Source organism: Pleurodeles waltl, chromosome 7 (assembly GCF_031143425.1).
Source record: "Pleurodeles waltl isolate 20211129_DDA chromosome 7, aPleWal1.hap1.20221129, whole genome shotgun sequence".
Classification (NCBI taxonomy): Eukaryota; Metazoa; Chordata; class Amphibia; order Caudata; family Salamandridae; genus Pleurodeles; species Pleurodeles waltl.
This window is the reverse complement of record NC_090446.1, coordinates 1548459683-1548486794: the sequence shown is the minus strand read 5'-3', so window position 1 is coordinate 1548486794 and position 27112 is coordinate 1548459683. Positions and strand designations below refer to the sequence as shown.

At 53.9% G+C, this 27112-nt stretch overlaps 1 protein-coding gene across 2 annotated transcripts in view; it reads left to right on the top strand.

Moving 5' to 3' along the window:
* The window catches only part of BCAM (basal cell adhesion molecule (Lutheran blood group)), a 233016-nt gene that overhangs the window by 112269 nt on the left and 93635 nt on the right, over window positions 1-27112 (top strand). For both annotated transcript variants that reach the window (XM_069201450.1, XM_069201449.1), the window contains exons 2-3: window positions 109-236; window positions 2742-2958. In XM_069201450.1, coding sequence (XP_069057551.1) covers window positions 109-236; window positions 2742-2958 — 345 coding nt within the window. The remainder of the gene's footprint in view (window positions 1-108; window positions 237-2741; window positions 2959-27112) is intronic.

Sequence of the window (27112 nt, the reverse complement as noted above, 5' to 3'; positions counted from 1 at the left end):
CTCTGCACACTCTAGTAGTCTGGTGCTGGCTAGAAGCAGTGTTCTCAACCTCTGGTGGCTACTGTGTAAGTGGATGTCCATGTTCTCATGAGTCTCTTCTCTCCACAGGATGCCTCGCTGCAGTGATTGTTTCTGTGCCCCCGGAGCTGGAGGTTGAGCTGGCCAAGCGAGCAGTCATCCCCTGCACATACACGGTCTCTGGGAACCCTGCATCTCGCCAGGTGGAGTGGTTCATTGTAAGTATCCTGCCCTCTGGGGATGGGCCACCCTGTGGGGAAACAGATTGTTCAGTGTCATTGCCGATTGATCTTACACTAGTGGCATGAAATGGATGCACCCAACCTTGACTCAGTGCTCACCTTTGGGGGAGCTGATTGTTGGGGTTTCATCGCTGAGTGTCCTTAGACTATTAGCATGAAATAGATGAACCCAATCTTGTCTCAGTGCTCACTTTTGAGGGAACAGATTGCTGGGGTGTCATTTGTAGGAAAGTGCCATCTTTCTGGCATAGTTACCCTCACTTTTTGCCTGGTGTCAGTGTGCTTGGACTGTAGTTCACTGGGATCCAGCTAACCAGGTCCCCAGTGATTATGTTCCCCATAAATTTAACTGCTTGTTGCATAATTCAGTTTGCACCCAGTTCCCGCTCTGGCGTGAAACTGCACAAAGGGCAAGGGACTGACCACCCCCCCTGTCCAGCTCCTCCACTAGGGAGGTACCCAGAGTTCTGCCAGGTGGCCACTTGATTCTGCCATCTTGAAAATAAGATGGGCAGAGGTCCCTGGGAGCATCTGACCCCCTCAGATAGGTGGGTCACTGCTGTGAGTAACCAACCCCCTTTTAGAGTTATTTAGGGGCTCCCTTGTGGGTGGGTTCTCGGATTCATCGAGAGACTCTACAAGGAACTCTCTGCAAGACAATATCTGCTCCTGGTCTCTGGAACCGCTGATGGTCTTTGTTGGAATCAAAACACGTCTGCTTCTGGTGGGAAGGCTCCCACTGCAACATTGTTTCTCCGGCTCCTGAAAGAATTCTGCAACATCCCAGGCTGTGCATCCTCCAGGGTCACACGGACTCTGCTTGCACCAGGAAGCACAAAGTAATCTCCCTTGGAGTGAAGGAGTCACTCCCCTGCATCCGCAGGCACCTCAAGGCATCGGCAACTGGTCTGTTGCGTCCTCAGGATCCTGTCTGCCTGCTATCCAAGTTGGAAGATTGGGCCATTGCTCCTGCCACTGGACTGGTTCCCATGTGCACCACGACTGTTGCATTTGCCAAGGCTTAGTGACTCTTCCACTGGGAGATCTTCAGCCTTCAAGAAGCCCTGGCCCCCAGCACTCTGCAAACTGAAGATCAGCACCTGTCCTGCAACTCCTGCGACGTGGTACTATTGTTTTGCTGGGCTGGTAAGGCCTCAGTTTGACTCCCTGTGAGCCACGTCTGGGGGCTCCATCCACTTCCTGTGTGCTGAGGGCCAGCTCCAACTCCCACTCCTGGGTAAAGCCTCCTGGACCTTGCTGGTCCCCACAATTCTGTAAACTCTTCTTCTCCCTCTATATGTATCTGCCAGTGTTTGTTTGTGATCTGGCTGCTCACTGATGCTCCTGCAATCCGGCAACCATTGAAGGCAGCTCATTAGCAACTCCTGGAATCTTCATCAGCTCCTGGACCCTTCAGCTGGACTTTTTCTTCCACCAACCTGCAGGACCTTCATCTTCAGGAGAGTGGGCATTGCCACCTGCACCACGTGGGCACCTCCTTGGGTGCTGGACTCTGTCCTCTTCGTTTGCAGGGCCTCCACGTCCAGAATCCGTCCCTAGGTTCCGCTGGCCTGGTCCATGGGTCGTGACAAAATCTGGAAAATCCTAGTCATCCACTGACTTCAGAGAGAGTTCCTTCTCCCCTCTGCATCCGGGTACCTGGTACTTCTGTCTTCTGGGTATCCTGGGGCAGGGGCACTCTCCATCCATCCTCTTGTCTGCTGGTTTCCTCTGGGTCCACTAGGAAGGGTCCTGAATTCCACAAACTCCAACCACTGCTCTCTGTGTTAGCCTATGTGACTACTGGGCGGGTAACTGACTTACTCCTGGTTGCTGGGGTCACCTACTGTACTTACCTCTGGTGTTCCTGACTGGCCCCAACACCTAGCTAGTTGCAACACTTACCTTAGCTTGAGTGTCACTTTCACATTCCACTTTTTTAGTATATGGTTTGGCCCTCCCTTTGCGCCCTGTATATTTCTATGCTATTTTTGCTGGTTACTTTTGTGTGTATATACTGTGTGTAGCTGTCTCCAAAGGGAGATATGCCAGTGCTAGTCTAGTACTAGCAATGGAATGAAGAGTCCTTTATTTTTGCCACACTTGTGTGGTTCTTTCTTGTGAGTGAGTGATTGACTGACTACTGTGGTATTGCAAGTGCTTTACATTCCTCCTAAATAAGCTTTAGCTGCTCGCCTCAGCTACCGCTAAAGAGCTTCTGTTATCTGGACACCTATTCACTAACACTGAGCGTTCCCTGGATGCAGTATAGGGTGCCACACCAAAGGTGTACACCATAAACTGAGCCAGACACCTAGATCATTGCTGAGTGTCCTTAGGCTAGTGGCAAGATATGTATTCAACCCAACCTTGCTCACTCTTGGGGGAACAGACTGTTGGGGTGTCATCGCTGAGTGTCCTTAGACTAGTGGCATGGAATGGATACAGCCTAACCCTGACTCTCACTTCTGAACCCAACAGACTGATAAGAACTTCCAACGCCAGAGAATCGCATACCGCGATGAGACGATGGCCATGGTGGATGACAACACCGACTACACTTCGAGGGTCTACATGGATGGAGACTTCTCGCTGGTCATCAATGTGGTGGACATCATGGATGAGAGGCCCTTCTGCTGCCAAGTAACAGCCGGCGCGTCGGGCAGTGGCGAAGCGATTACCAATCTCAAGGTCTTTGGTGAGCTGAGTGGTTGGTTGGACCACAGTGCACCCCCGGGAGGTTGATAAATGTTGGGGTTGGTGGGTGGTTCACCATGGGCAGCTTTGACTAAAGAGTAAACCTCTGGGTACTTAGTGATGTAGGACATGGCCAACGTTGAAGACTGTGAGACGATGGAAGAGATGGAATAGCGTTGGGCGGGGGGACCTGGCTGACCAGGATCTTTTCATTCAATCCTGAAACTGATCCACCATCATGGAAGGGATCACTCAGATTCCATCTCTAGTGCTCTTGTCATTCAGTTCTGAAACTCAGCCACCCTCATGGAAGGGATCACTCAGTTTCCAACTCTAGGGTTCTTCTCATTCAATTCTGGAACTGATCCACCATCATGGAAGGGATCACTCAGTTTCCAACTCTAGGGTTCTTCTCATTCAATTCTGGAACTGATCCACCATTATGGAAGGGATCGCTCAGTTTCTACTTCTAGGGTGCTTTTCAGAGGCGGTTTGTGCGACTTGAGCTCCTTCGTGGTTTCTGGGTGCAGCCTGGAGCAGCACTGTTTAGAGTCAGGGCCTGATGTGTGTGGTTGGCTGGTGCAGGAAGGTGGGGCAGTGTGTTATAGGGTGAAGTATGAGTGTGTCAGTAACTGAGTGCAGAAATAGTCTCTCCATGGATGCCTTATGGCTTTTGAGGGCAGCACAGGTTTTGAAGAGGAGAAGCAGTGTGTGCAATATGAGGGCAGCACATGGTTTCTGAGGGCAGGAACCTTCAGTGAGTGAGCTATGAGGTCCACTCAGGTTATGATGGTCTTAGTTAATGTATGAAGTCTGATGGCAGATTATTCTAGAGGGGCCTCTGTTAATGTAATATGAGAGAGCTGATTCTAGAGGGGTCTCTGGTAATGAATTATGAGGGAGCTGATTCTAGAGGGGACTCTGTTAATGAAATATGAGGGAGCTGATTCTAGAGGGGTCTCTGGTAATGAAATATGAGGGAGCTGATTCTAGAAGGGTCTCTGGTAATGAAATATGAGGGAGCTGATTCTAGAGGGGTCTCTGGTAATGAAATATGAGGGAGCTGATTCTAGAGGGGTCTCTGGTAATGAAATATGAGGGAGCTGATTCTAGAAGGGTCTCTGCTAATGAAGTATGAGGGAGCTCATTTTAGAGGGGGCCTCTGGTAATGAATTATGAGGAAGCTGATTCTAGAGGGGTCTCTGGTAATTAAATGTGAGGGAGCTGATTCTAAAGGGGTCTCTGGTAATGAAATATGAGGGAGCTGATTCTAGAGGGGTCTCTGGTAATGAAATATGAGGGAGCTGATTCTAGAGGGATCTCTGGTAATGAAATATGATGGCAGCTGATTCTAGAGGGGTCTCTGGTAATGAAATATGAGGGAGCTGATTCTAGAGGGGTCTCTGGTAATGAAATATGAGGGAGCTGATTCTAGAAGGGTCTCTGCTAATGAAGTATGAGGGAGCTGATTCTAGAGGGATCTCTGGTAATGAAATATGATGGCAGCTGATTCTAGAGGGGTCTCTGGTAATGAAATATGAGGGAGCTGATTCTAGAAGGGTCTCTGCTAATGAAGTATGAGGGAGCTCATTTTAGAGGGGGCCTCTGGTAATGAATTATGAGGAAGCTGATTCTAGAGGGGTCTCTGGTAATTAAATGTGAGGGAGCTGATTCTAAAGGGGTCTCTGGTAATGAAATATGAGGGAGCTGATTCTAGAGGGGTCTCTGGTAATGAAATATGAGGGAGCTGATTCTAGAGGGGTCTCTGGTAATGAAATATGAGGGAGCTGATTCTAGAGGGGTCTCTGGTAATGAAATATGAGGGAGCTGATTCTAGAGGGATCTCTGGTAATGAAATATGATGGCAGCTGATTCTAGAGGGGTCTCTGGTAATAAAATATGAGGGTAGCTGATTCTAGGGGGTCGTCTGCTAATGAACTATGAGGGAGCTGATTCTAGAGGGGTCTCTGGTAATGAAATATGAGGGAGCTGATTCTAGAGGGGGCTTTGTAAATGAAAGAATATGGGCAGCTGATTTTGGAGAGGCCTCTGTTAATGCATTATGAGGGAGCTATTTCTAGAGGGACCTCTGTTAATGCACTATGGGGACAGCTGTTTCTGGAGGGGCCTCATTAGTAAAAGATTGGAGAGGGTATGTTACCACCAAGAAACAAGACATTTTGCTGGAGAAACAGGCCCCTGTCTCTTCTTATCAACAGCTCCAGCCATTTCTGGTCATGATGTCTGTTGGCCATGGTCTTCTTTTCCTTGTAGTGTTGGCCTTCCTGGTTCCTGGGGTGGCCGAGTGTCCATGGACAGGGTAGGGTCAGATCTGAGGTAGAGAATCATTCAATGGGCTCTTGAAGATGTCCCTGACTGCTGGAGAAGGTCCCAATAACTAGAAGACTGGACTGGTCTGCCGTCTACTTACCAATAGTGTTGACAACTTTCATCTTAACAAATGGCACATTTTTACCTTACACTGAGCGAGACCGATGTAGCTAAGGAGCATTCGGCCATCCTTGGGCTCGGAACTTGACTCCTTGTAGAGTGACCGAGAAGGACAAACTCATCCTGTTCATGGATGAAAGGTCTTGCTGTCTCCACCCAGTGAAGTCCAGTGTGTGGGCACTTTAATGACGTTCATTTCCCTGTGACAACACAGATTAGTACCTGTTGCAGCTCCCTTGAAAGGTACTTACCGTACCTCCATGGCAACTTCAACTCACGGTAGTGTTTCCATTCTTCCCTGTGCTCCTTGGCAACTGTATCCACCCTTTCCATGGTGCTCCTGGTTATTCACACATGTGCTCTTGGAAATTGGCTACCATATCCGCCCTTACCGTGGCCCTCTGGGTTATTCACACGTGTGCTCTTGCATATTGGCTACCATATCAGCCCCTACCATGGCCCTCGGGGTTATTCACACATGTGCTCTTGCACCCTGGCTACTTTTTCAGCCCTTACCATGGCCCTCTCAGTTACAATGGCCTACCGGGTTATTCACATGCTTGTTCTTGCACATTGGCTACTTTTTCAGCCCTTACCGTGGCTCTCTGGGATATTCACTTGCGTGCTCTTGTACAGTGGCTACCATCTGCGCCCTCTTGAATATTAGTTACTGTATCCACCCTTACTATGGCCCTCTGGGTTATTCACATGCGTGCTCTTGGATATTGGCTACCGTTTTAGACCTTACCATGGCCCTCTGGGTTATTCACATGCGTGCTCTTGGACATTGGCTACCATTTTAGCCCTTATCATGGCCCTCTGGGTTATTCACATGCGTGCTCTTGGACATTGGTACCATATCAGCCCTTACCATGGGCCTCTGGGTTATTCACACGCGTCCTCTTGGACACTTGTACCATATAAGCCCTTACCAAGGCCCTCTGGGTTATTCACATTCGTGCCCTCGCAAATTGGCTACCATTTCAGCCCTTACCATGGCCCTCTGGGTTATTCACGCGTGTGCTCTTGGACATTGGTACCATATCTGCCTTTACCATGGCCCTCTGAGTTATTCACATGCGTGGCCTTGCATATTGGATACTTTTTCAGCCCTTACCATGGTCCTCCGGGTTACAATGGCCTACCGGGTTATTCACATGTGTGCTCTTGCACATTGGCTACCGTTTCCATTCTTACCATGACCCTCTGCGTTATTCACATGTGTGCTCTTGCACATTGGCTACCGTATCTGCCCTTACCATGGCCCTCCTGGTTATTCACACGTGTGCTGTTGCACATTGGCTACTGTATTAGCTCTTACCATGGCCCTCCAGTTATTCACATGCGTGTTCTTGCACATTGGCTACCATTTCCACCCTTACCATGGCCCTCTGGGTTATTCACATTTGTGTTCTTGCACATGGGATACCGTAGCCATCCTTACCATGACCCTCTGGGTCATTCACATGCTTGTTCTTGCACATTGGCCACCGTATCTGCCCTTACCATGGCCCTCTGGGTTATTCACACGTGTGCTCTTGCACATTGGCTACTGTATTAGCTCTTACCATGGCCCTCCAGTTATTCACATGTGTCCTCTTGCACGTTGGCTACCATTTCCACCCTTACCACGGTCCTCTGGGTTATTCACATGTGTGCTCTTGTACATTGGCTACCGTTTCCACCCTTACCATGGCCCTCTGGGTCATTCACATGCGTATTCTTGCACATTGGCTACCGTTTCCACCCTTACCATGGCCCTCCATGTTATTCACATGCGTGCTCTTGTACATTGGATACCATTTCCATCCTTACCATGGCCCTCTGGGTTATTCACATGCGTGTTCTTGCATATTGGCCACTGTATCTACCCTTACCATGGCCCTCTGGGTTATTCAGATGCGTGTTCTTGCACATTGGCCCCCGTATTTGCCCTTACCACGGCCTTCTGGGTTATTCACATGCAAACTCTTGCACACTGGCTACCGTTTCCACCCTTACCATGGCCCTCTGGGTTATTCACATGTGTGCTCTTGCACATTGGCTACTGTATTAGCTCTTACCATGGCCCTCCAGTTATTCACACGTTTCCTCTTGCACATTGGATACCATTTCCATCCTTACCATGGCCCTCTGGGTTATTCACATGCGTGCTCTTGTACACTGGCTACCATTTCCACCCTTACCATGGCCCTCTGGGTCATTCACATGCGTGTTCTTGCACAATGGCCATCTTATCTGCCCTTACCATGGCCTCTGGGTTATTCACATGCATGCTCTTGCACACTGGCTACCGTTTCCACCCTTACCATGGCCCTCTGGATTATTCACATGTGTGCTCTTGCACATTGGCTACTGTGTTAGCTCTTACCATGGCCCTCCAGTTATTCACATGTGGTCTCTTGCACATTGGATACCGTTTCCATCCTTACCATGGCCGCTGGGTTATTCACACACGTGCTCTTGTACATTGGATACCGTTTCCATCCTTACCATGGCCCTCCGGGTTAATCGCATGCGTGTTCTTGCACATTAGCCACCGTATCTGCCCTTACCATGGCCATCCGGGTTATTCACGTGTGTTCTTGCACATTGGCCACTGTATCCGCCCTTACCATGGCCCTCTGGGTTATTCACATGCGTGCTCTTGCACACTGGCTACCGGTTCCACCCTTACCATGGCCCTCTGGGTTATTCACATGCATGTTCTTGCACATTGGCCACCGTATCTGCCCTCACCATGGCCCTCTGGGTTACTCACATGTGTGCTCTTGCACATTGGCTACTGTATTAGCTCTTACCATGGCCCTCCAGTTATTCACACTTGGCCTCTTGCACATTGGATACCGTTTCCATCCTTACCATGGTCCTCTGGGTTATTCACATGTGTGCTGTTGCACACTGGCTACCGTTTCCACCCTTACCATGGCCCACTGGGTCATTCATGTGTGTTCTTGCACATTGGCCACCATATCTGCCCTTACCATGGCCCTCTATGTTATTCACATGCATGCTCTTGCACACTGGCTACTGTTTACACCCTTACCATGGCCCTCTGGGCCATTCACATGCGTGCTCTTGTACACTGGCTACCGTTTCCACCCTTACCATGGCCCTCTGGGTCATTCACATGCGTGTTCTTGCACATTGGCTACCGTATCTGCCCTTACCATGGCCCTCTGGGTTATTCACATGCATGTCCTTGCACATTGGCTACCTTTTCCACGCTTACCATGGCCCTCTAGGTTATTCACATGCGTGCTCTTGTACATTGGATACCATTTCCATCCTTACCATGGCCCTCTGTGTTATTCACATGCATGTTCTTGCACATTGGCTACTGTATCCATCCTTACCAGGGCCCTCTGGGTCATTCACATGTGTGTTCTTGCACATTGGCCACCGTATCTGCCCTTACCATGGCCTTCTGGGTTATTCACATGCGTGTTCTTTCACATTGGCCCCCGTATCTGCCCTTACCATGGCCCTCTGGGTTATTCACATGTGTGCTCTTGCACATTGGCTACTGTATTAGCTCTTACCATGGCCCTACAGTTATTCACATGTGTCTTCTTGCACATTGGATACCGTTTCCATCCTTACCATGGCCCTCTGGGTTATTCACTCACGTGCTCTTGTACATTGGATACCATTTCCATCCTTACCATGGCCCTCTGGGTTATTCACATGTGTGCTCTTGCACATTGGCTACTGTATTAGCTCTTACCATGGCCCTCCAGTTATTCACACGTTTCCTCTTGCACATTGGATACCATTTCCATCCTTACCATGGCCCTCTGGGTTATTCACATGCGTGCTCTTGTACACTGGCTACCATTTCCACCCTTACCATGGCCCTCTGGGTCATTCACATGCGTGTTCTTGCACAATGGCCATCTTATCTGCCCTTACCATGGCCTCTGGGTTATTCACATGCATGCTCTTGCACACTGGCTACCGTTTCCACCCTTACCATGGCCCTCTGGATTATTCACATGTGTGCTCTTGCACATTGGCTACTGTGTTAGCTCTTACCATGGCCCTCCAGTTATTCACATGTGGTCTCTTGCACATTGGATACCGTTTCCATCCTTACCATGGCCGCTGGGTTATTCACACACGTGCTCTTGTACATTTGATACCGTTTCCATCCTTACCATGGCCCTCCGGGTTAATCGCATGCGTGTTCTTGCACATTAGCCACCGTATCTGCCCTTACCATGGCCATCCGGGTTATTCACGTGTGTTCTTGCACATTGGCCACTGTATCCGCCCTTACCATGGCCCTCTGGGTTATTCACATGCGTGCTCTTGCACACTGGCTACCGGTTCCACCCTTACCATGGCCCTCTGGGTTATTCACATGCATGTTCTTGCACATTGGCCACCGTATCTGCCCTCACCATGGCCCTCTGGGTTACTCACATGTGTGCTCTTGCACATTGGCTACTGTATTAGCTCTTACCATGGCCCTCCAGTTATTCACACTTGGCCTCTTGCACATTGGATACCGTTTCCATCCTTACCATGGTCCTCTGGGTTATTCACATGTGTGCTGTTGCACACTGGCTACCGTTTCCACCCTTACCATGGCCCACTGGGTCATTCATGTGTGTTCTTGCACATTGGCCACCATATCTGCCCTTACCATGGCCCTCTATGTTATTCACATGCATGCTCTTGCACACTGGCTACTGTTTACACCCTTACCATGGCCCTCTGGGCCATTCACATGCGTGCTCTTGTACACTGGCTACCGTTTCCACCCTTACCATGGCCCTCTGGGTCATTCACATGCGTGTTCTTGCACATTGGCTACCGTATCTGCCCTTACCATGGCCCTCTGGGTTATTCACATGCATGTCCTTGCACATTGGCTACCTTTTCCACGCTTACCATGGCCCTCTAGGTTATTCACATGCGTGCTCTTGTACATTGGATACCATTTCCATCCTTACCATGGCCCTCTGTGTTATTCACATGCGTGTTCTTGCACATTGGCTACTGTATCCATCCTTACCAGGGCCCTCTGGGTCATTCACATGTGTGTTCTTGCACATTGGCCACCGTATCTGCCCTTACCATGGCCTTCTGGGTTATTCACATGCGTGTTCTTTCACATTGGCCCCCGTATCTGCCCTTACCATGGCCCTCTGGGTTATTCACATGTGTGCTCTTGCACATTGGCTACTGTATTAGCTCTTACCATGGCCCTACAGTTATTCACATGTGTCTTCTTGCACATTGGATACCGTTTCCATCCTTACCATGGCCCTCTGGGTTATTCACTCACGTGCTCTTGTACATTGGATACCATTTCCATCCTTACCATGGCCCTCTGGGTTATTCACATGTGTGTTCTTGCACATGGGATACCGTAGCCATCCTTCCCATGGCCCTCTGGGTTATTCACATGCGTGTTCTTGCACATTGGCCACCGTACCTGCCCTTACCATGGCCCTCTGGGTTATTCACATGTGTGCTCTTGCACATTGGCTACTGTATTAGCTCTTACCATGGCCCTCCAGTTATTCACATGTGTCTTCTTGCACATTGGATACCGTTTCCATCCTTACCATGGCCCTCTGGGTTATTCACTCATGTGCTCTTGTACATTGGATACCATTTCCATCCTTACCATGGCCCTCTGGGTTATTCACATGTGTGTTCTTGCACATGGGATACCGTAGCCATCCTTCCCATGGCCCTCTGGGTCATTCCCATGCGTGTTCTTGCACATTGGCCACCGTACCTGCCCTTACCATGGCCCTCTGGGTTATTCACATGCGTATTCTTGTACATTGGCCCCCGTATCTGCCCTTACCATGGCCCTCTGGGTTATTCACATGTGTGTTCTTGCACATTGGCCACTGTATCTGCCCTTGCCATGGCCCTCCGGGTTATTTACATGCGTGCTCTTGCACACTGGCTACCGTATCTACCATGGCCCTCTGGGTTATTTACATGTGTGCTCTTTCACATTAGCTACTGTATTAGCTCTTACCATGGCCCTCCAGTTATTCACACGCGTGCTCTTGTACATTGGATACCATTTCCATCCTTACCTTGGCCCTCCAGGTTATTCACATGCATGCTCTTGCACACTGGCTACCGTTTCCACCCTTACCATGGCCCTCTGGGTCGGTCACATGTGTGTTCTTGCACATTGGCCACTGTAACTGCCCTTACCATGGCCCTCTGGGTTATTCACATGCATGTTCTTGCACATTGGCCACCGTATCTGCCCTTACCATGGCCCTCTGGGTTATTCACATGTGTGCTCTTGCACATTGGCTACTGTATTAGCTCTTACCATGGCCCTCCAGTTATTCACATGTGTCCTCTTGCACATTGGATACCGTTGCCATCCTTACCATGGCCGCTAGGTTATTCACATGCGTGCTCTTGTACACTGGCTACCATTACCACCCTTACCATGGCCTTCTGGGTCATTCACATGCGTGTCCTTGCACATTGGCCAGAGTATCTGCCCTTACCATGGCCCTCTGGGTTATTCACATGTGTGCTCTTGCACATTGGCTACTGTATTAACTCTTACCATGGCCCTCCAGTTATTCACACGTGGCCTCTTGAACATTGAATACCGTTTCCATCCTTACAATGCTCCTCTGGGTTATTCACATGCGTGCTGTTGCACACTAACTACCGTTTCCACCCTTACCATGGTCCTCTGGGTCATTCACATGCGTGTTCTTGCACAATGGCCACCATATCTGCCCTTACCATGGCCCTCTGGGTTATTCACATGGGTGCTCTTGCACACTGGCTACCGTTTCCACCCTTACCATGGCCCTCTGGGTCACTCACATGCGTGTTCTTGCACATTGGCCACCGTGTCTGCCCTTACCATGGCCCTTTGGGTTATTCACATGTGTGCTCTTGCACATTGGCTACTGTATTAGCTCTTACCATGGCCCTCCAGTTATTCACACGTGTCCTCTTGCACATTGGATACGTTTCCATCCTTTCCACGGTCCTCTGGGTTATTCACATGCGTGCTCTTGCACACTGGCTACCGTTTCCACCCTTACAATGGCCCTCCGGGTTATTCACATGTGTGCTCTTGCACATTGGCTAACAGATCAGCTCTCATATGGCCTTCTGGACTGCCCAAGCTGCAACAAATCCAAACTCTCCGTGCCCTGAGTGAGTGCAGTGCTGGGCCTGTCCCCACAAAGTCTTCTCCGGAAACACCCCTTATCTTCTTCTTGAGATCCCTGAAGTCTTTGCTTCTAGAAGGCATCTTGCTGTGGAGTCCGCGCTCTCAGACACCAGGGTCTGGACCCCTCTGTGTCCATCACCGCCATTTGTAAGATCTCTCTGGTCTGAAGGACCCCAGACCCTCCCCTGTGGCTCTTCCCCACTGTAACAGGTGCCTCAAGATTCTAAGAGAAGGGGTGTCTGGCGAGAGGAAGGCGTCAGACATCTGCTGAGTTTTAAAAGGAAGGCACAAGGTTTTGGGGTGAAGGGTTTGGGTAGATGGGGTGTCTGTCGAGTGGATGGCGGCAGGCATCTGCTGGGTTTTAAAAGGAAGGCACAAGGTTTTGGGGTGAAGGGTTTGGGAGGATGGGGTGTCTGGTAAGGGGAAGGCGGCAAGCATCTGCTGGGTTTTAAAAGGAAGTGTACAAGGTTTTGGGGTGAAGGGTTTGGGAAGAGGGGTGTCTGGTGAGTCGAAGGCGGCGGCAAGTGTACACGATTTTGGGGTGAAGGGCTTGAGTAGGGGCCAGACGTGCCTGGGAGAGGGCCAAAGAGGGTCCCAGACGGTGGGTGAGTCACACGGCCAGGTTTGTGGGGGGTGGAGCGGGGGGTCGGTAGCGGGAATGTCGAGTGGGTTGGAAAGGGAGGGTGTGGGGGCAGGTGAAGAGGTGTACTGCAGGTATGGGGGTGTGGGGGCAGGTGAAGAGGTGTACTGCAGGTATGGGGGTGTGGGGGCAGGTGAAGTGGTGTACTGCAGGTATGGGGGTGTGGGGGGCAGGTGAAGAGGTGTACTGCAGGTATGGGGTTGTGGGGAGCAGGTGTAGAGCAGGTGTAGAGGGGTACTGCAGGGCATGAGCTGCAGGTATGGGTGTGGGGGGGCAGGTGAAGAGGTGTACTGCAGGGCATGAGCTGCAGGTATGGGGGTGTGGGGGCAGGTGAAGAGGTGTACTGCAGGGCATGAGCTGCAGGTAATGGGGTGCAGGTGAAGAGGTGTACTGCAGGGCATGAGCTGCAGGTGTGGGGTGCAGGTGAAGAGGTGTACTGCAGGGCATGAGCTGCAGGTGTGGGGTGCAGGTGAAGAGATGTACTGCAGGGCATGAGCTGCAGGTATGGGGGTGGGGGCAGGTGAAGAGGTGTACTGCAGGGCATGAGCTGCAGTTATGGGGGTGAGGGCAGGTGAAGAGGTGGACTGCAGGGCATGAGCTGCAGGTATGGGGGGTGGGGGCAGGTGAAGAGGTGTACTGCAGGGCATGAGCTGCAGTTATGGGGGTGGGAGCAGGTGAAGAGGTGTACTGCAGGCCATGAGCTGCAGGTATGGGGGTGTGGGGTGCAGGTGAAGAGGTGTACTGCAGTGCAGGAGCTGCAGGTATGGGGTGTGGGGGGCAGATGAAGAGGTGTACTGCAGGGCATGAGCTGCAGGTATGGGGGTGTGGGGGCAGGTGTAGAGGTGTACTGCAGGGCAGGAGCTGCAGGTAATGGGGTGCAGGTGAAGAGGTGTACTGCAGGGCATGAGCTGCAGGTATGGGTGTGTGGGGGGCAGGTGAAGAGGTGTACTGCAGGGCATGAGCTGCAGGTATGGGGGTGTGGGGGGCAGGTGAAGAGGTGTACTGCAGGGCATGAGCTGCAGGTATGGGGATGTGGGGGCAGGTGTAGAGGTGTACTGCAGGGCAGGAGCTGCAGGTATGTGTGTGTGGGGGGCAGGTGTAGAGGTGTACTGCAGGGCATGAGCTGCAGGTATGGGGGGTGGGGGCAGGTCAAGAGGTGTACTGCAGGGCATGAGCTGCAGGTATAGGGGTGTGGGGTGCAGGTGAAGAGGTGTGCTGCAGGTAATGGGGTGTGGGGTGCAGGTGAAGAGGTGTACTGCAGGTATGGGGTTGTGGGGGCAGGTGAAGAGGTGTACTGCAGAGTAGTGAGCTGCAGGGATGGGGTGGGGGCAGGTGAAGAGGTGTACTGCAGGGCATGAGCTGCAGGTATGGGGGTGTGTGGGGGCAGGTGAAGAGGTGTACTGCAGGGCATGAGCTGCAGGTATGGGGGTGTGGAGGCAGGTGTAAAGGTGTACTGCAGGGTAGGAGCTGCAGGTGTGGGTGTACTGCAGGGCATGAGCTGCAGGTATGGGGGGCAGGTGAAGAGGTGTACTGCAGGTATGGGGGAGTGGGGGACAGGTGAGGTGTACTGCAGGGCATGAGCTGCAGGTATGGGGCAGGTGTAGAGGTGTACTGCAGGGCAGGAGCTGCAGGTGTGGGGGCAGGTGAAGAGGTGTACTGCAGGGCATGAACTGCAGGTGTGAGGGTGTGGGGGCAGGTGTAGAGGTGTACTGCAGGGCATGAGCTGCAGGTGTGGGGGGCAGGTGAAGAGGTGTACTGCAGGGCATGAGCTGCAGGTGTAGTGGTGTGGGGTGCAGGTGAAGAGGTGTACTGCAGGGCATGAGCTGCAGGTATGGGTGTGTGGGGGGCAGGTGAAGAGGTGTACTGCAGGGCATGAGCTGCAGGTATGGGGTGAGGGGCCGGTGAAGAGGTGTACTGCAGGGCATGAGCTGCAGGTATGGGGGTGTGGGGGCAGGTGAAGTGGTGTACTGCAGGTATGGGGGCGTGGAGGCAGGTGTAGAGGTGTACTGCAGGTATGAGGGTGGGGGAGGTGAAGAGGTGTACTGCAGGTATGGGCGTGTGGGGGCAGGTGAAGAGGTGTACTGCAGGGCATGAGCTGCATGTATGGGGTGTGTGGGGGCAGGTGAAGAGGTGTACTGCAGGGCATGAGCTGTAGGTATGGGGGTGGGGGGCAGGTGAAGAGGTGTACTGCAGAGCAGTGAGCTGCAGGTATGGGGGGGTGTGGGGGCAGGTGAAGAGGTGTGCTGCAGGTATGGGGGGCGGGGGGGCAGGTGAAGAGGTGTCCTGCAGAGCAGTGAGCTGCAGGTATGGGGGTGTGGGGGCAGGTGAAGAGGTGTACTGCAGGTATGGGGTGTGGGGGCAGGTGAAGAGGTGTATTGCAGGTATGGGGGTGTGGGGGCAGGTGAAGAGGTGTACTGCAGGGCATGAGCTGCAGGTATGGGGGTGGGGGCAGGTGAAGAGGTGTACTGCAGAGCAGTGAGCTGCAGGTATGGGGGTGTGGGGGCAGGTGAAGAGGTGTACTGCAGGGCATGAGCTGCAGGTATGGGGGTGGGGGGGGCAGGTGAAGAGGTGTACTGCAGAGCAGTGAGCTGCAGGTATGGGGGAGTGTGGGGGCAGGTGAAGAGGTGTGCTGCAGGTATGGGGGTGGGGGGCAGGTGAAGAGGTGTACTGCAGGGCATGAGCTGCAGGTATGGGGCAGGTGAAGGGGTGTCCTGCAGAGCAGTGAGCTGCAGGTATGGGGGTGTGGGGGCAGGTGAAGAGGTGTACTGCAGGTATGTGGGTGTGGGGGCACGTGAAGAGGTGTACTGCAGGTATGGGGGTGTGGGTGGCAGGTGAAGAGGTGTACTGCAGGGCATGAGCTGAGGTACGGGGTGGGGGCAGGTGAAGGGGTGTGCTGCAGGTATGGAGGTGGGGGGCAGGTGAAGAGGTGTACTGCAGGGCATGAGCTGCAGGTATGGGGGTGGGGGGCAGGTGAAGAGGTGTCCTGCAGAGCAGTGAGCTGCAGGTATGGGGGTGTGGGGGCAGGTGAAGAGGTGTACTGCAGGTATGGGGGTGTGGGGGCAGGTGAAGAGGTGTATTGCAGGTATGGGGGTGTGGGGACAGGTGAAGAGGTGTACTGCGGGGCATGAGCTGCAGGTATGGGGTGTGTGGGGGCAGGTGAAGAGGTGTACTGTAGAGCATGAGCTGCAGGTATGGGGGTGTGGGGGCAGGTGTAGAGGTGTACTGCAGGGCATGAGCTGGAGGTATGGGGTGTGTGGGGGCAGGTGAAGAGGTGTACTGCAGGGCATGAGCTGCAGGTATGAGGGTGTGGGGGGCAGGTGAAGAGGTGTACTGCAGGGCATGAGCTGCAGGTATGGGGGTGTGGGGACAGGTGTAGAGGTGTACTGCAGGGCAGGAGCTGCAGGTATGGGGGTGTGGGGGCAGGTGAAGAGGTTTACTGCAGGGCATGAGCTGCAGGTATGTGTGTGTGGGAGGCAGGTGTAGAGGTGTACTGCAGGGCATGAGCTGCAGGTATGGGGGTGTGGGCAGGTGAAGAGGTGTACTGCAGGGCATGAGCTGCAGGTATAGGGGTGTGGGGTGCAGGTGAAGAGGTGTACTGCAGGGCATGAGCTGCAGGTAATGGGGTGTGGGGTGCAGGTGAAGAGGTGTACTGCAGGTATGTGGTTGTGGGGGCAGGTGAAGAGGTGTACTGCAGGGCAGGAGCTGCAGGTATGGGGGTGTGGGGGTAGGTGTAGAGGTGTACTGCAGGGCATGAGCTGCAGGTATGGGGGTATGTGGGGGCAGGTGAAGAGGTGTACTGCAGGGCATGAGCTGCAGGTATGGGGGTGTGGAGGCAGGTGTAAAGGTGTACTGCAGGGTAGGAGCTGCAGGTGTGGGGGCAGGTGTAGAGGTGTACTGCAGGGCATGAGCTGCAGGTATGGGGGTGGGGGGCAGGTGAAGAGGTGTACTGCAGGTATGGGGGAGTGGGGGACAGGTGAGGTGTACTGCAGGGCATGAGCTGCAGGTATGGGGGTGTGGGGGCAGGTGAAGAGGTGTACTGCAGGGCAGGAGCTGCAGGTATGAGGGTGTGGGGGGCATTTGAGGAGGTGGACTGCAGGGCATGAGCTGCAAGTATGGGGGTGTGGAGGGCAGGTGTAGAGGTGTACTGCAGGGCATGAGCTGCAGGTGTGGGGGGCAGGTGAAGAGGTGTACTGCAGGGCATGAGCTGCAGGTGTAGGGGTGTGGGGTGCAGGTGAAGAGGTGTACTGCAGGGCATGAGCTGCAGGTATGGGTGTGTGGGGGGCAGGAGAAGAGGTGTACTGCAGGGCATGAGCTGCAGGTATGGGGGTGAGGGGCCGGTGAAGAGGTGTACTGCAGGGCATGAGCTGCAGGTATGGGGGTGTGGAGGCAGGTGAAGTGATGTACTGCAGGTATGGGGGCGTGGAGGCAGGTGTACTGCAGGTATGAGGGTGGGGGAGGTGAAGAGGTGTACTGCAGGTATGGGCGTGTGGGGGCAGGTGAAGAGGTGTCCTGCAGAGCAGTGAGCTGCAGGTATGGGGGTGTGGGGGCAGGTGAAGAGGTGTACTGCAGGTATGGGGTGTGGGGGCAGGTGAAGAGGTGTACTGCAGGTATGGGGGTGTGGGGGCAGGTGAAGAGGTGTACTGCAGGGCATGAGCTGCAGGTATGGGGGTGGGGGCAGGTGAAGAGGTGTACTGCAGAGCAGTGAGCTGCAGGTATGGGGGGTGTGGGGGCAGGTGAAGAGGTGTACTGCAGGGCATGAGCTGCAGGTATGGGGGTGGGGGGGGCAGGTGAAGAGGTGTACTGCAGAGCAGTGAGCTGCAGGTATGGGGGTGTGTGGGGGCAGGTGAAGAGGTGTGCTGCAGGTATGGGGGTGGGGGGCAGGTGAAGAGGTGTACTGCAGGGCATGAGCTGCAGGTATGGGGCAGGTGAAGGGGTGTCCTGCAGAGCAGTGAGCTGCAGGTATGGGGGTGTGGGGGCAGGTGAAGAGGTGTACTGCAGGTATGTGGGTGTGGGGGCACGTGAAGAGGTGTACTGCAGGTATGGGGGTGTGGGTGGCAGGTGAAGAGGTGTACTGCAGGGCATGAGCTGAGGTACGGGGTGGGGGCAGGTGAAGGGGTGTGCTGCAGGTATGGAGGTGGGGGGCAGGTGAAGAGGTGTACTGCAGGGCATGAGCTGCAGGTATGGGGGTGGGGGGCAGGTGAAGAGGTGTCCTACAGAGCAGTGAGCTGCAGGTATGGGGGTGTGGGGGCAGGTGAAGAGGTGTACTGCAGGTATGGGGGTGTGGGGGCAGGTGAAGAGGTGTATTGCAGGTATGGGGGTGTGGGGACAGGTGAAGAGGTGTACTGCGGGGCATGAGCTGCAGGTATGGGGTGTGTGGGGGCAGGTGAAGAGGTGTACTGTAGAGCATGAGCTGCAGGTATGGGGGTAGGTGTAGAGGTGTACTGCAGGGCATGAGCTGCAGGTATGGGGTGTGTGGGGGCAGGTGAAGAGGTGTACTGCAGGGCATGAGCTGCAGGTATGGGGGTGTGGGGGGCAGGTGAAGAGGTGTACTGCAGGGCATGAGCTGCAGGTATGGGGGTGTGGGGACAGGTGTAGAGGTGTACTGCAGGGCAGGAGCTGCAGGTATGGGGGTGTGGGGGCAGGTGAAGAGGTTTACTGCAGGGCATGAGCTGCAGGTATGTGTGTGTGGGAGGCAGGTGTAGAGGTGTACTGCAGGGCATGAGCTGCAGGTATGGGGGTGTGGGCAGGTGAAGAGGTGTACTGCAGGGCATGAGCTGCAGGTATAGGGGTGTGGGGTGCAGGTGAAGAGGTGTACTGCAGGGCATGAGCTGCAGGTAATGGGGTGTGGGGTGCAGGTGAAGAGGTGTACTGCAGGTATGTGGTTGTGGGGGCAGGTGAAGAGGTGTACTGCAGGGCAGGAGCTGCAGGTATGGGGGTGTGGGGGTAGGTGTAGAGGTGTACTGCAGGGCATGAGCTGCAGGTATGGGGGTATGTGAGGGCAGGTGAAGAGGTGTACTGCAGGGCATGAGCTGCAGGTATGGGGGTGTGGAGGCAGGTGTAAAGGTGTACTGCAGGGTAGGAGCTGCAGGTGTGGGGGCAGGTGTAGAGGTGTACTGCAGGGCATGAGCTGCAGGTATGGGGGTGGGGGGCAGGTGAAGAGGTGTACTGCAGGTATGGGGGAGTGGGGGACAGGTGAGGTGTACTGCAGGGCATGAGCTGCAGGTATGGGGGTGTGGGGGCAGGTGAAGAGGTGTACTGCAGGGCAGGAGCTGCAGGTATGAGGGTGTGGGGGGCATTTGAGGAGGTGGACTGCAGGGCATGAGCTGCAAGTATGGGGGTGTGGAGGGCAGGTGTAGAGGTGTACTGCAGGGCATGAGCTGCAGGTGTGGGGGGCAGGTGAAGAGGTGTACTGCAGGGCATGAGCTGCAGGTATGGGGGTGAGGGGCCGGTGAAGAGGTGTACTGCAGGGCATGAGCTGCAGGTATGGGGGTGTGGAGGCAGGTGAAGTGGTGTACTGCAGGTATGGGGGCGTGGAGGCAGGTGTAGAGGTGTACTGCAGGTATGAGGGTGGGGGAGGTGAAGAGGTGTACTGCAGGTATGGGCGTGTGGGGGCAGGTGAAGAGGTGTACTGCAGGGCATGAGCTGCAGGTATGGGGTGTGTGGGGGCAGGTGAAGAGGTGTACTGCAGGGCATGAGCTGCAGATATGGGGGTGGGGGGCAGGTGAAGAGGTGTACTGCAGAGCAGTGAGCTGCAGGTATGGGGGTGTGTGGGGGCAGGTGAAGAGCTGTGCTGCAGGTATGGGGGGTGGGGGGGCAGGTGAAGAGGTGTCCTGCAGAGCAGTGAGCTGCAGGTATGGGGGTGTGGGGGCAGGTGAAGAGGTGTACTGCAGGTATGGGGGTGTGGGGGCAGGTGAAGAGGTGTACTGCAGGTATGGGGGTGTGGGGGCAGGTGAAGAGGTGTACTGCAGGGCATGAGCTGCAGGTATGGGGATGGGGGGCAGGTGAAGAGGTGTACTGCAGAGCAGTGAGCTGCAGGTATGGGGGTGTGTGGGGGCAGATGAAGAGGTGTGCTGCAGGTATGGGGGTGGGGGGGCAGGTGAAGAGGTGTACTGCAGGGCATGAGCTGCAGGTATGGGGGCGGGGGGCAGGTGAAGGTGTCCTGCAGAGCAGTGAGCTGCAGGTGTGGGGGCAGGTGAAGAGGTGTACTGCAGGTATGTGGGTGTGGGGGCAGGTGAAGAGGTGTACTGCAGGTATGGGGGTGTGGGTGGCAGGTGAAGAGGTGTACTGCAGGGCATGAGCTGCAGGTACGGGGTGGGGGCAGGTGAAGGGGTGTGCTGCAGGTATGGAGGTGGGGGCCGGTGAAGAGGTGTACTGCAGGGCATGAGCTGCAGGTATGGGGTGGGGGGGCAGGTGAAGAGGTGTACTGCAGGGCATGAGCTGCAGGTATGGGGGTGGGGGGCAGGTGAAGAGGTGTACTGCAGGTGTGGGGGCAGGTGAAGAGGTGTACTGCAGGTATGGGGGTGTGGGGGCAGGTGAAGAGGTGTATTGCAGGTATGGGGGTGTGGGGGCAGGTGAAGAGGTGTGCTGCAGGTATGGGGTGTGTGGGGACAGGTGAAGAGGTGTACTGTAGGGCATGAGCTGCAGGTATGGGGGTGTGGGGGCAGGTGTAGAGGTGTACTGCAGGGCAGGAGCTGCAGGTGTGGGGGTAGGTGTAGAGGTGTACTGCAGGGCATGAGCTGCAGGTATGGGGTGTGTGGGGGCAGTTTAAGAGGTGTACTGCAGGGCATGAGCTGCAGGTATGGGGGCAGCTGTAGAGGTGTACTGCAGGGCAGGAGCTGCAGGTATGGGGGTGTGGGGGCAGGTGAAGAGGTGTACTGCAGGTATGTGGGTGCGAGGGCAGGTGAAGAGGTGTACTGCAGGTATGTGGGTGTGGGGGCTGGTGAAGAGGTGTACTGCAGGGCATGAGCTGCAGGTATGGGGGTGTGGGGGCAGCTGTAGAGGTGTACTTCAGGGCATGAGCTGCAGGTATGGAGGTGCGTGGGCAGGTGTAGAGGTGTACTGCAGATATGGGGGTGGGGGGCAGGTGTAGAGGTGTACTGCAGGTATGGGGGACAGGTGAAGAGGTGTACTGCAGATATGGGGGTGAGGGGCAGGTGAAGAGGTGTGCTGCAGGTATGGGGGTGGGGGGCAGGTGAAGAGGTGTACTGCAGGGCATGAGCTGCAGGTATGGGGGTGGGGGGCAGGTAAAGAGGTGTCCTGCAGAGCAGTGAGCTGCTGGTATGGCGGTGTGGGGGCAGGTGAAGAGGTGTACTGCAGGTATGGGGGTGTGGGGGCAGGTGAAGAGGTGTACTGCAGGTATGGGGGTGTGGGGGCAGGTTAAGAGGTGTACTGCAGGGCATGAGCTGCAGGTATGGGGTGTGAGGGGGCAGGTGAAGAGGTGTACTGCAGGGCATGAGGTGCAGGTATGGGGGTGTGGGGGCAGGTGAAGAGGTGTACTGCAGGGCATGAGCTGCAGGTATGGGGGTGTGGTGGCGGGTGTAGAGGTGTACTGCAGGTATGGGGGTGTGGGGGCAGGTGAAGAGGTGTGCTGCAGGTATGGGGGTGTGGGGGCAGGTGAAGAGGTGTACTGCAGGTATGGGGGGCAGGTGAAGAGGTGTACTGCAGATATGGGGGTGAGGGGCAGGTGAAGAGGTGTGCTGCAGGTATGGGGGTGGGGGGCAGGTGAAGAGGTGTCCTGCAGAGCACTGAGCTGCTGGTATGGCGGTGTGGGGGCAGGTGTACTGCAGGTGTGGGGGCAGGTGAAGAGGTGTACTGCAGGTATGGGGGTGTGGGGGCAGGTTAAGAGGTGTACTGCAGGGCATGAGCTGCAGGTATGGGGGTGGGGGGCAGGTGAAGAGGTGTACTGCAGGTATGGGGGTAGGTGAAGAGGTGTACTGCAGGTATGGGGCTGTGGGTGGCAGGTGAAGAGGTGTACTGCAGGGCATGAGCTGCAGGTATGGGTGTGTGGGGGCAGGTGAAGAGGTGTACTGCAGGGCATGAGCTGCAGGTATGGGGGTGTAGGGGCAGGTGAAGTGTACTGCAGGTATGGGGGCGTGGGGGCAGGTGTAGAGGTGTACTGCAGGTATGAGGGTGGGGGAGGTGAAGAGGTGTACTGCAGGTATGGGCGTGTGGGGGCAGGTGAAGAGGTGTACTGCAGGGCATGAGCTGCAGGTATCGGGGTGTGGGGGCAGGTGAAGAGGTGTACTGCAGGGCATGAGCTGCAGGTATGGAGGTAGATGAAGAGGTGTACTGCAGGGCATGAGCTGCAGGTATGGGGGTGGGGGGCAAGTGAAGAGGTGTACTGCAGGTATGGGGGTAGGTGAAGAGGTGTACTGCAGGTATATGGGTGTGGGTGGCAGGTGAAGAAGTGTACTGTAGGGCATGAGCTGCAGGTATGGGTGTGTGGGGGGCAGGTGAAGAGGTGTACTGCAGGGCATGAGCTGCAGGTATGGGGGTGGGGGCAGGTGAAGAGGTGAAGAGGTGTACGGCAGGGCATGAGCTGCAGGTATAGGGGTGTGGGTGGCAGGTGAAGAGGTGTACTGCAGGGCATGAGTTGCAGGTATGGGGGTGTGGGGCAGGTGTAGAGGTGTACTGCAGGTATGGGAGTGGGGGTCAGTTGCTTCCTGTCCCTGAAGACCCCCCTTGTTGGTTTGAACACTCCGTGCCAGCAGTAAGAACAAAGGCACCGAAAGCCTTCACCTGGGCGCAGGTGGGGCCGTTACTAGGGAGCAGGGGGGGTGCAGTGGAGTCGCCCGGGAGCCCTTGAAATCGATTCCTGTCTGAAGTGTATTAAAGGCTTCTTTCTCCGCTCCCTCAGGGAGGGGCCTGGGCTCAGCTGCCACCTCCCCCCCTCCCCCCCACACACAGTCTGGCACTCCTTTGTCTGGAGGCCTGGCAGGCTCTCCCTCTTCAGCACTCAGTGCCCCCTCCTTTCTTGTCTACACCCCTTCATCCTTTCACAAGTATGTGCAAGGGGGTTGGGGGCGGCCGAGGGGGGCTCCTGTGTCCCCTCTCTTCCCACAGAGGGCCTGGCCCCACCTCGGGGTATAATCGGGGGTTCATCACTGGCACCGAAACTGAGCTGGTGGGGCAGTCGGGGGCTGGGGGGGGAGAGACAGTGACTCAGTGAGTCTGTAAGACCTGAGACTCCAGTGAAATGTTCAGTGACAGGAACCAGTGAGACTCCATAGAAGTGTTCAGTGACGGGAATCAGTGAGACTCCAGTAAACTGTTAAGTGACAGGAACCAGTGAGACTCCAGTGAAGTGTTCGGTGACAGGAACCAGTGAGACTCCAGTAAACTGTTAAGTGACAGGAATCAGTGAGACTCCAGTGAAGTGTTCAGTGACAGGAACCAGTGAGACTCCAGTAAACTGTTAAGTGACCGGAATCAGTGAAACTCCAGTGAAGTGTTCAGTGACAGGAACCAGTGAGACTCCATAGAAGTGTTCAGTGACGGGAATCAGTGAGACTCTAGTGAAGCGTTCAGTGACAGGGAATCAGTGAGTCTCCATTGAAGTGTTCAGTGACTGGAATCAGTGACGCTCCACTAAAGTGTTCAGTAATAGGAATCAGTGAGACTTCAGTGAAGTGTTTATTGAGAGGAATCAATGAGACTCCATTGAAGTGTGCAGTGACAGGAACCAGTGACACTCCATTAAAGTGGTCAATGGAGTCTCACTGATTCCTGTCACTGAAGTGTTGAGTGAGAGGTGAATCAATGAGACTCCAGTGAAGTGTTCAGTGACCAGGATCACTGAAGTGTTCAGTGACAAGGATCACTGAGACTCCAGTGAAATGTTTAGTGACAGCAATCAGTGGACTCCAGTGAAGTGTTCAGTGAGAGGAAAATCAGTGAGGCTCCAGTGAAGTGCTCAGTGACAGGAACCAATGCGACTCCAGTGAAGTGTTCAGTGACAGGAATCGGTGAGACTCCATTAACGTGTTCAGTGACGGGAATCAGCGAGACTCCATTGAAGTGTTCAGTGACTGGAATCAGTGAGACTCCAGTGAAGTGCTCAGTGACGGGAATCAGTGAGACTCCCGGAATCAGTGAGACTCTAGTGAAGTGTTCAGTGAGACTCCCTTGAAGTGTTCAGTGACGGGAATCAGTGAGACTCCAGTGAAGTGCTCACTGACTGGAATCATTGAGACTCCAGTGAAGTGCTCAGTGACAGGAATCAGTGAGACTCCGGGAATCAGTGAGACTCCAGTGAAGTCTTCAGTGAGACTCCAGTGAAGTCTTCAGTGACAGGAATCAGTGAGACTCCAGTGAAGTCTTCAGTGACAGGAATCAGTGAGACTCCAGTGAAGTCTTCAGTGACAGAGCATCAGTGAGACACCATTGAAGTGTTTAGTGACAGTAACCAATGCGACTCCAGTAAAGTGTTAAGTGTCAAGAATCAGTGAGACTCCAGTAAAGTGTTCAGTGACAGGAATCAGACACCAGTGAAGTGTTCAGTATCGGGAATCAGTGTGACTCCATTGGAGTGTTCCGTGACAGGAATTAGTGAGACTCCATTAATGTGTTCAGTGACAGGAATCAGGGAGGCTCCATTGAAGTGTTCAGTAACAGGGAAATAGTGAGACTCCAGTGAAGTGTTCTGTGACAGGGTATCGGTGAGAATCCTGTGAAGTGTTCAGTGACAGGAATCAGTGAGACTCCAGTGAAGTGGAAGTAACTTCATAGAAGTGTTCATTGACAGGGAACCAGGGATGCTTCAGTGAAGTGTTTAGTGACAGGAAATCAGTGAGACTCCAGTGAAGTATTCAGTGACAGGAATCAGTGAGACTGCAGTGAAGGGTTCGACAGGAATCAGTGAGACGCCAGTGAAGTATTCGGTGACAGGGCATCAGTGAGACTCCAGTAAAGTGTTCAGTGACAGGAATCAGACACCAGTGAAGTGTTCAGTGACGGGAATCAGTGTGACTCCATTGGAGTGTTCCGTGACGGGAATTAGTGAGACTCCATTAATGTGTTCAGTGACAGGAATCAGGGAGGCTCCATTGAAGTGTTCAGTAACAGGGAAATAGTGAGACTCCAGTGAAGTGTTCTGTGACAGGGTATCGGTGAGACGCCTGTGAAGTGTTCAGTGACAGGAATCAGTGAGACTCCAGTGAAGTGGAAGTAACTTCATAGAAGTGTTCATTGACAGGGAACCAGGGATGCTCCAGTGAAGTGTTTAGTGACAGGAAATCAGTGAGACTCCAGTGAAGTATTCAGTGACCGGAATCAGTGAGACTGCAGTGAAGGGTTCGACAGGAATCAGTGAGACGCCAGTGAAGTATTCGGTGACAGGGCATCAGTGAGACTCCAGTGAAGTGTTCAGTGACTGGAATCAGTGAGACTCCATTGAAGGGTACAGTGACTGGAATCAGTGATGCTCCAGTGAAGTGCTCAGTGACGGGAATCAGTGAGATTCCAGTGAAGTGTTCAGTGAGACTCCGGTGAAGTGTTCAGTGACTGGAATCAGTGAGACTCCATTGTAGGGTACAGTGACGGGAATCAGCGAGACTCCAGTGAAGTGTTCAGTGACTAGAATCAGTGAGACTCCATTGAAGGGTACAGTGACTGGAATCAGTGATGCTCCAGTGAAGTGCTCAGTGATGGGAATCAGTGAGATTCCAGTGAAGTGTTCAGTGAGACTCCCGTGAAGTGTTCAGTGACGGGAATCAGCGAGACTCCAGTGAAGTGCTCAGTGACGGGAATCAGTGAGATTCCAGTGAAGTGTTCAGTGAGACTCCCGTGAAGTGTTCAGTGACGGGAATCAGCGAGACTCCATTGAAGTGTTCAGTGACTGGAATCAGTGAGACTCCAGTGAAGTGCTCAGTGACGGGAATCAGTGAGACTCCGGGAATCAGTGAGACTCTAGTGAAGTGTTCAGTGAGACTCCCTTGAAGTGTTCAGTGACGGGAATCAGTGAGACTCCAGTGAAGTGCTCAGTGACGGGAATCAGTGAGACTCCGGGAATCAGTGAGACTCCAGTGAAGTCTTCAGTGACGGGAATCAGTGAGACTCCAGTGAAGTGTTTAGTGACAGGAACCAATGCGACTCCAGTAAAGTGTTAAGTGTCAAGAATCAGTGAGACTCCAGTAAAGTGTTCAGTGACAGGAATCAGAGACCAGTGAAGTGTTCAGTGACGGGAATCAGTGTGACTCCATTGGAGTGTTCCGTGACAGGAATTAGTGAGACTCCATTAATGTGTTCAGTGACAGGAATCAGGGAGGCTCCATTGAAGTGTTCAGTAACAGGGAAATAGTGAGACTCCAGTGAAGTGTTCTGTGACAGGGTATCGGTGAGAATCCTGTGAAGTGTTCAGTGACAGGAATCAGTGAGACTCCAGTGAAGTGAAAGTAACTTCATAGAAGTGTTCATTGACAGGGAACCAGGGATGCTTCAGTGAAGTGTTTAGTGACAGGGCATCAGTGAGACTCCAGTGAAGTGTTCAGTGACTGGAATCAGTGAGACTCCAGTGAAGTGTTCAGTGACTGGAATCAGTGAGACTCCATTGAAGGGTACAGTGACTGGAATCAGTGATGCTCCAGTGAAGTGCTCAGTGACGGGAATCAGTGAGATTCCAGTGAAGTGTTCAGTGAGACTCCAGTGAAGTGTTCAGTGACGGGAATCAGTGAGACTCCATTGAAGGGTACAGTGACTGGAATCAGTGAGACTCCAGTGAAGTGCTCAGTGACGGGAATCAGTGAGACTCCGGGAATCAGTGAGACTCCGGGAATCATTGAGACTCCCGTGAAGTGTTCAGTGACGGGAAACAGTGAGACTCCCGTGAAGTGTTCAGTGACGGGAATCAGTGAGACTCCAATGAAGTGTTCAGTGACAGGGTAT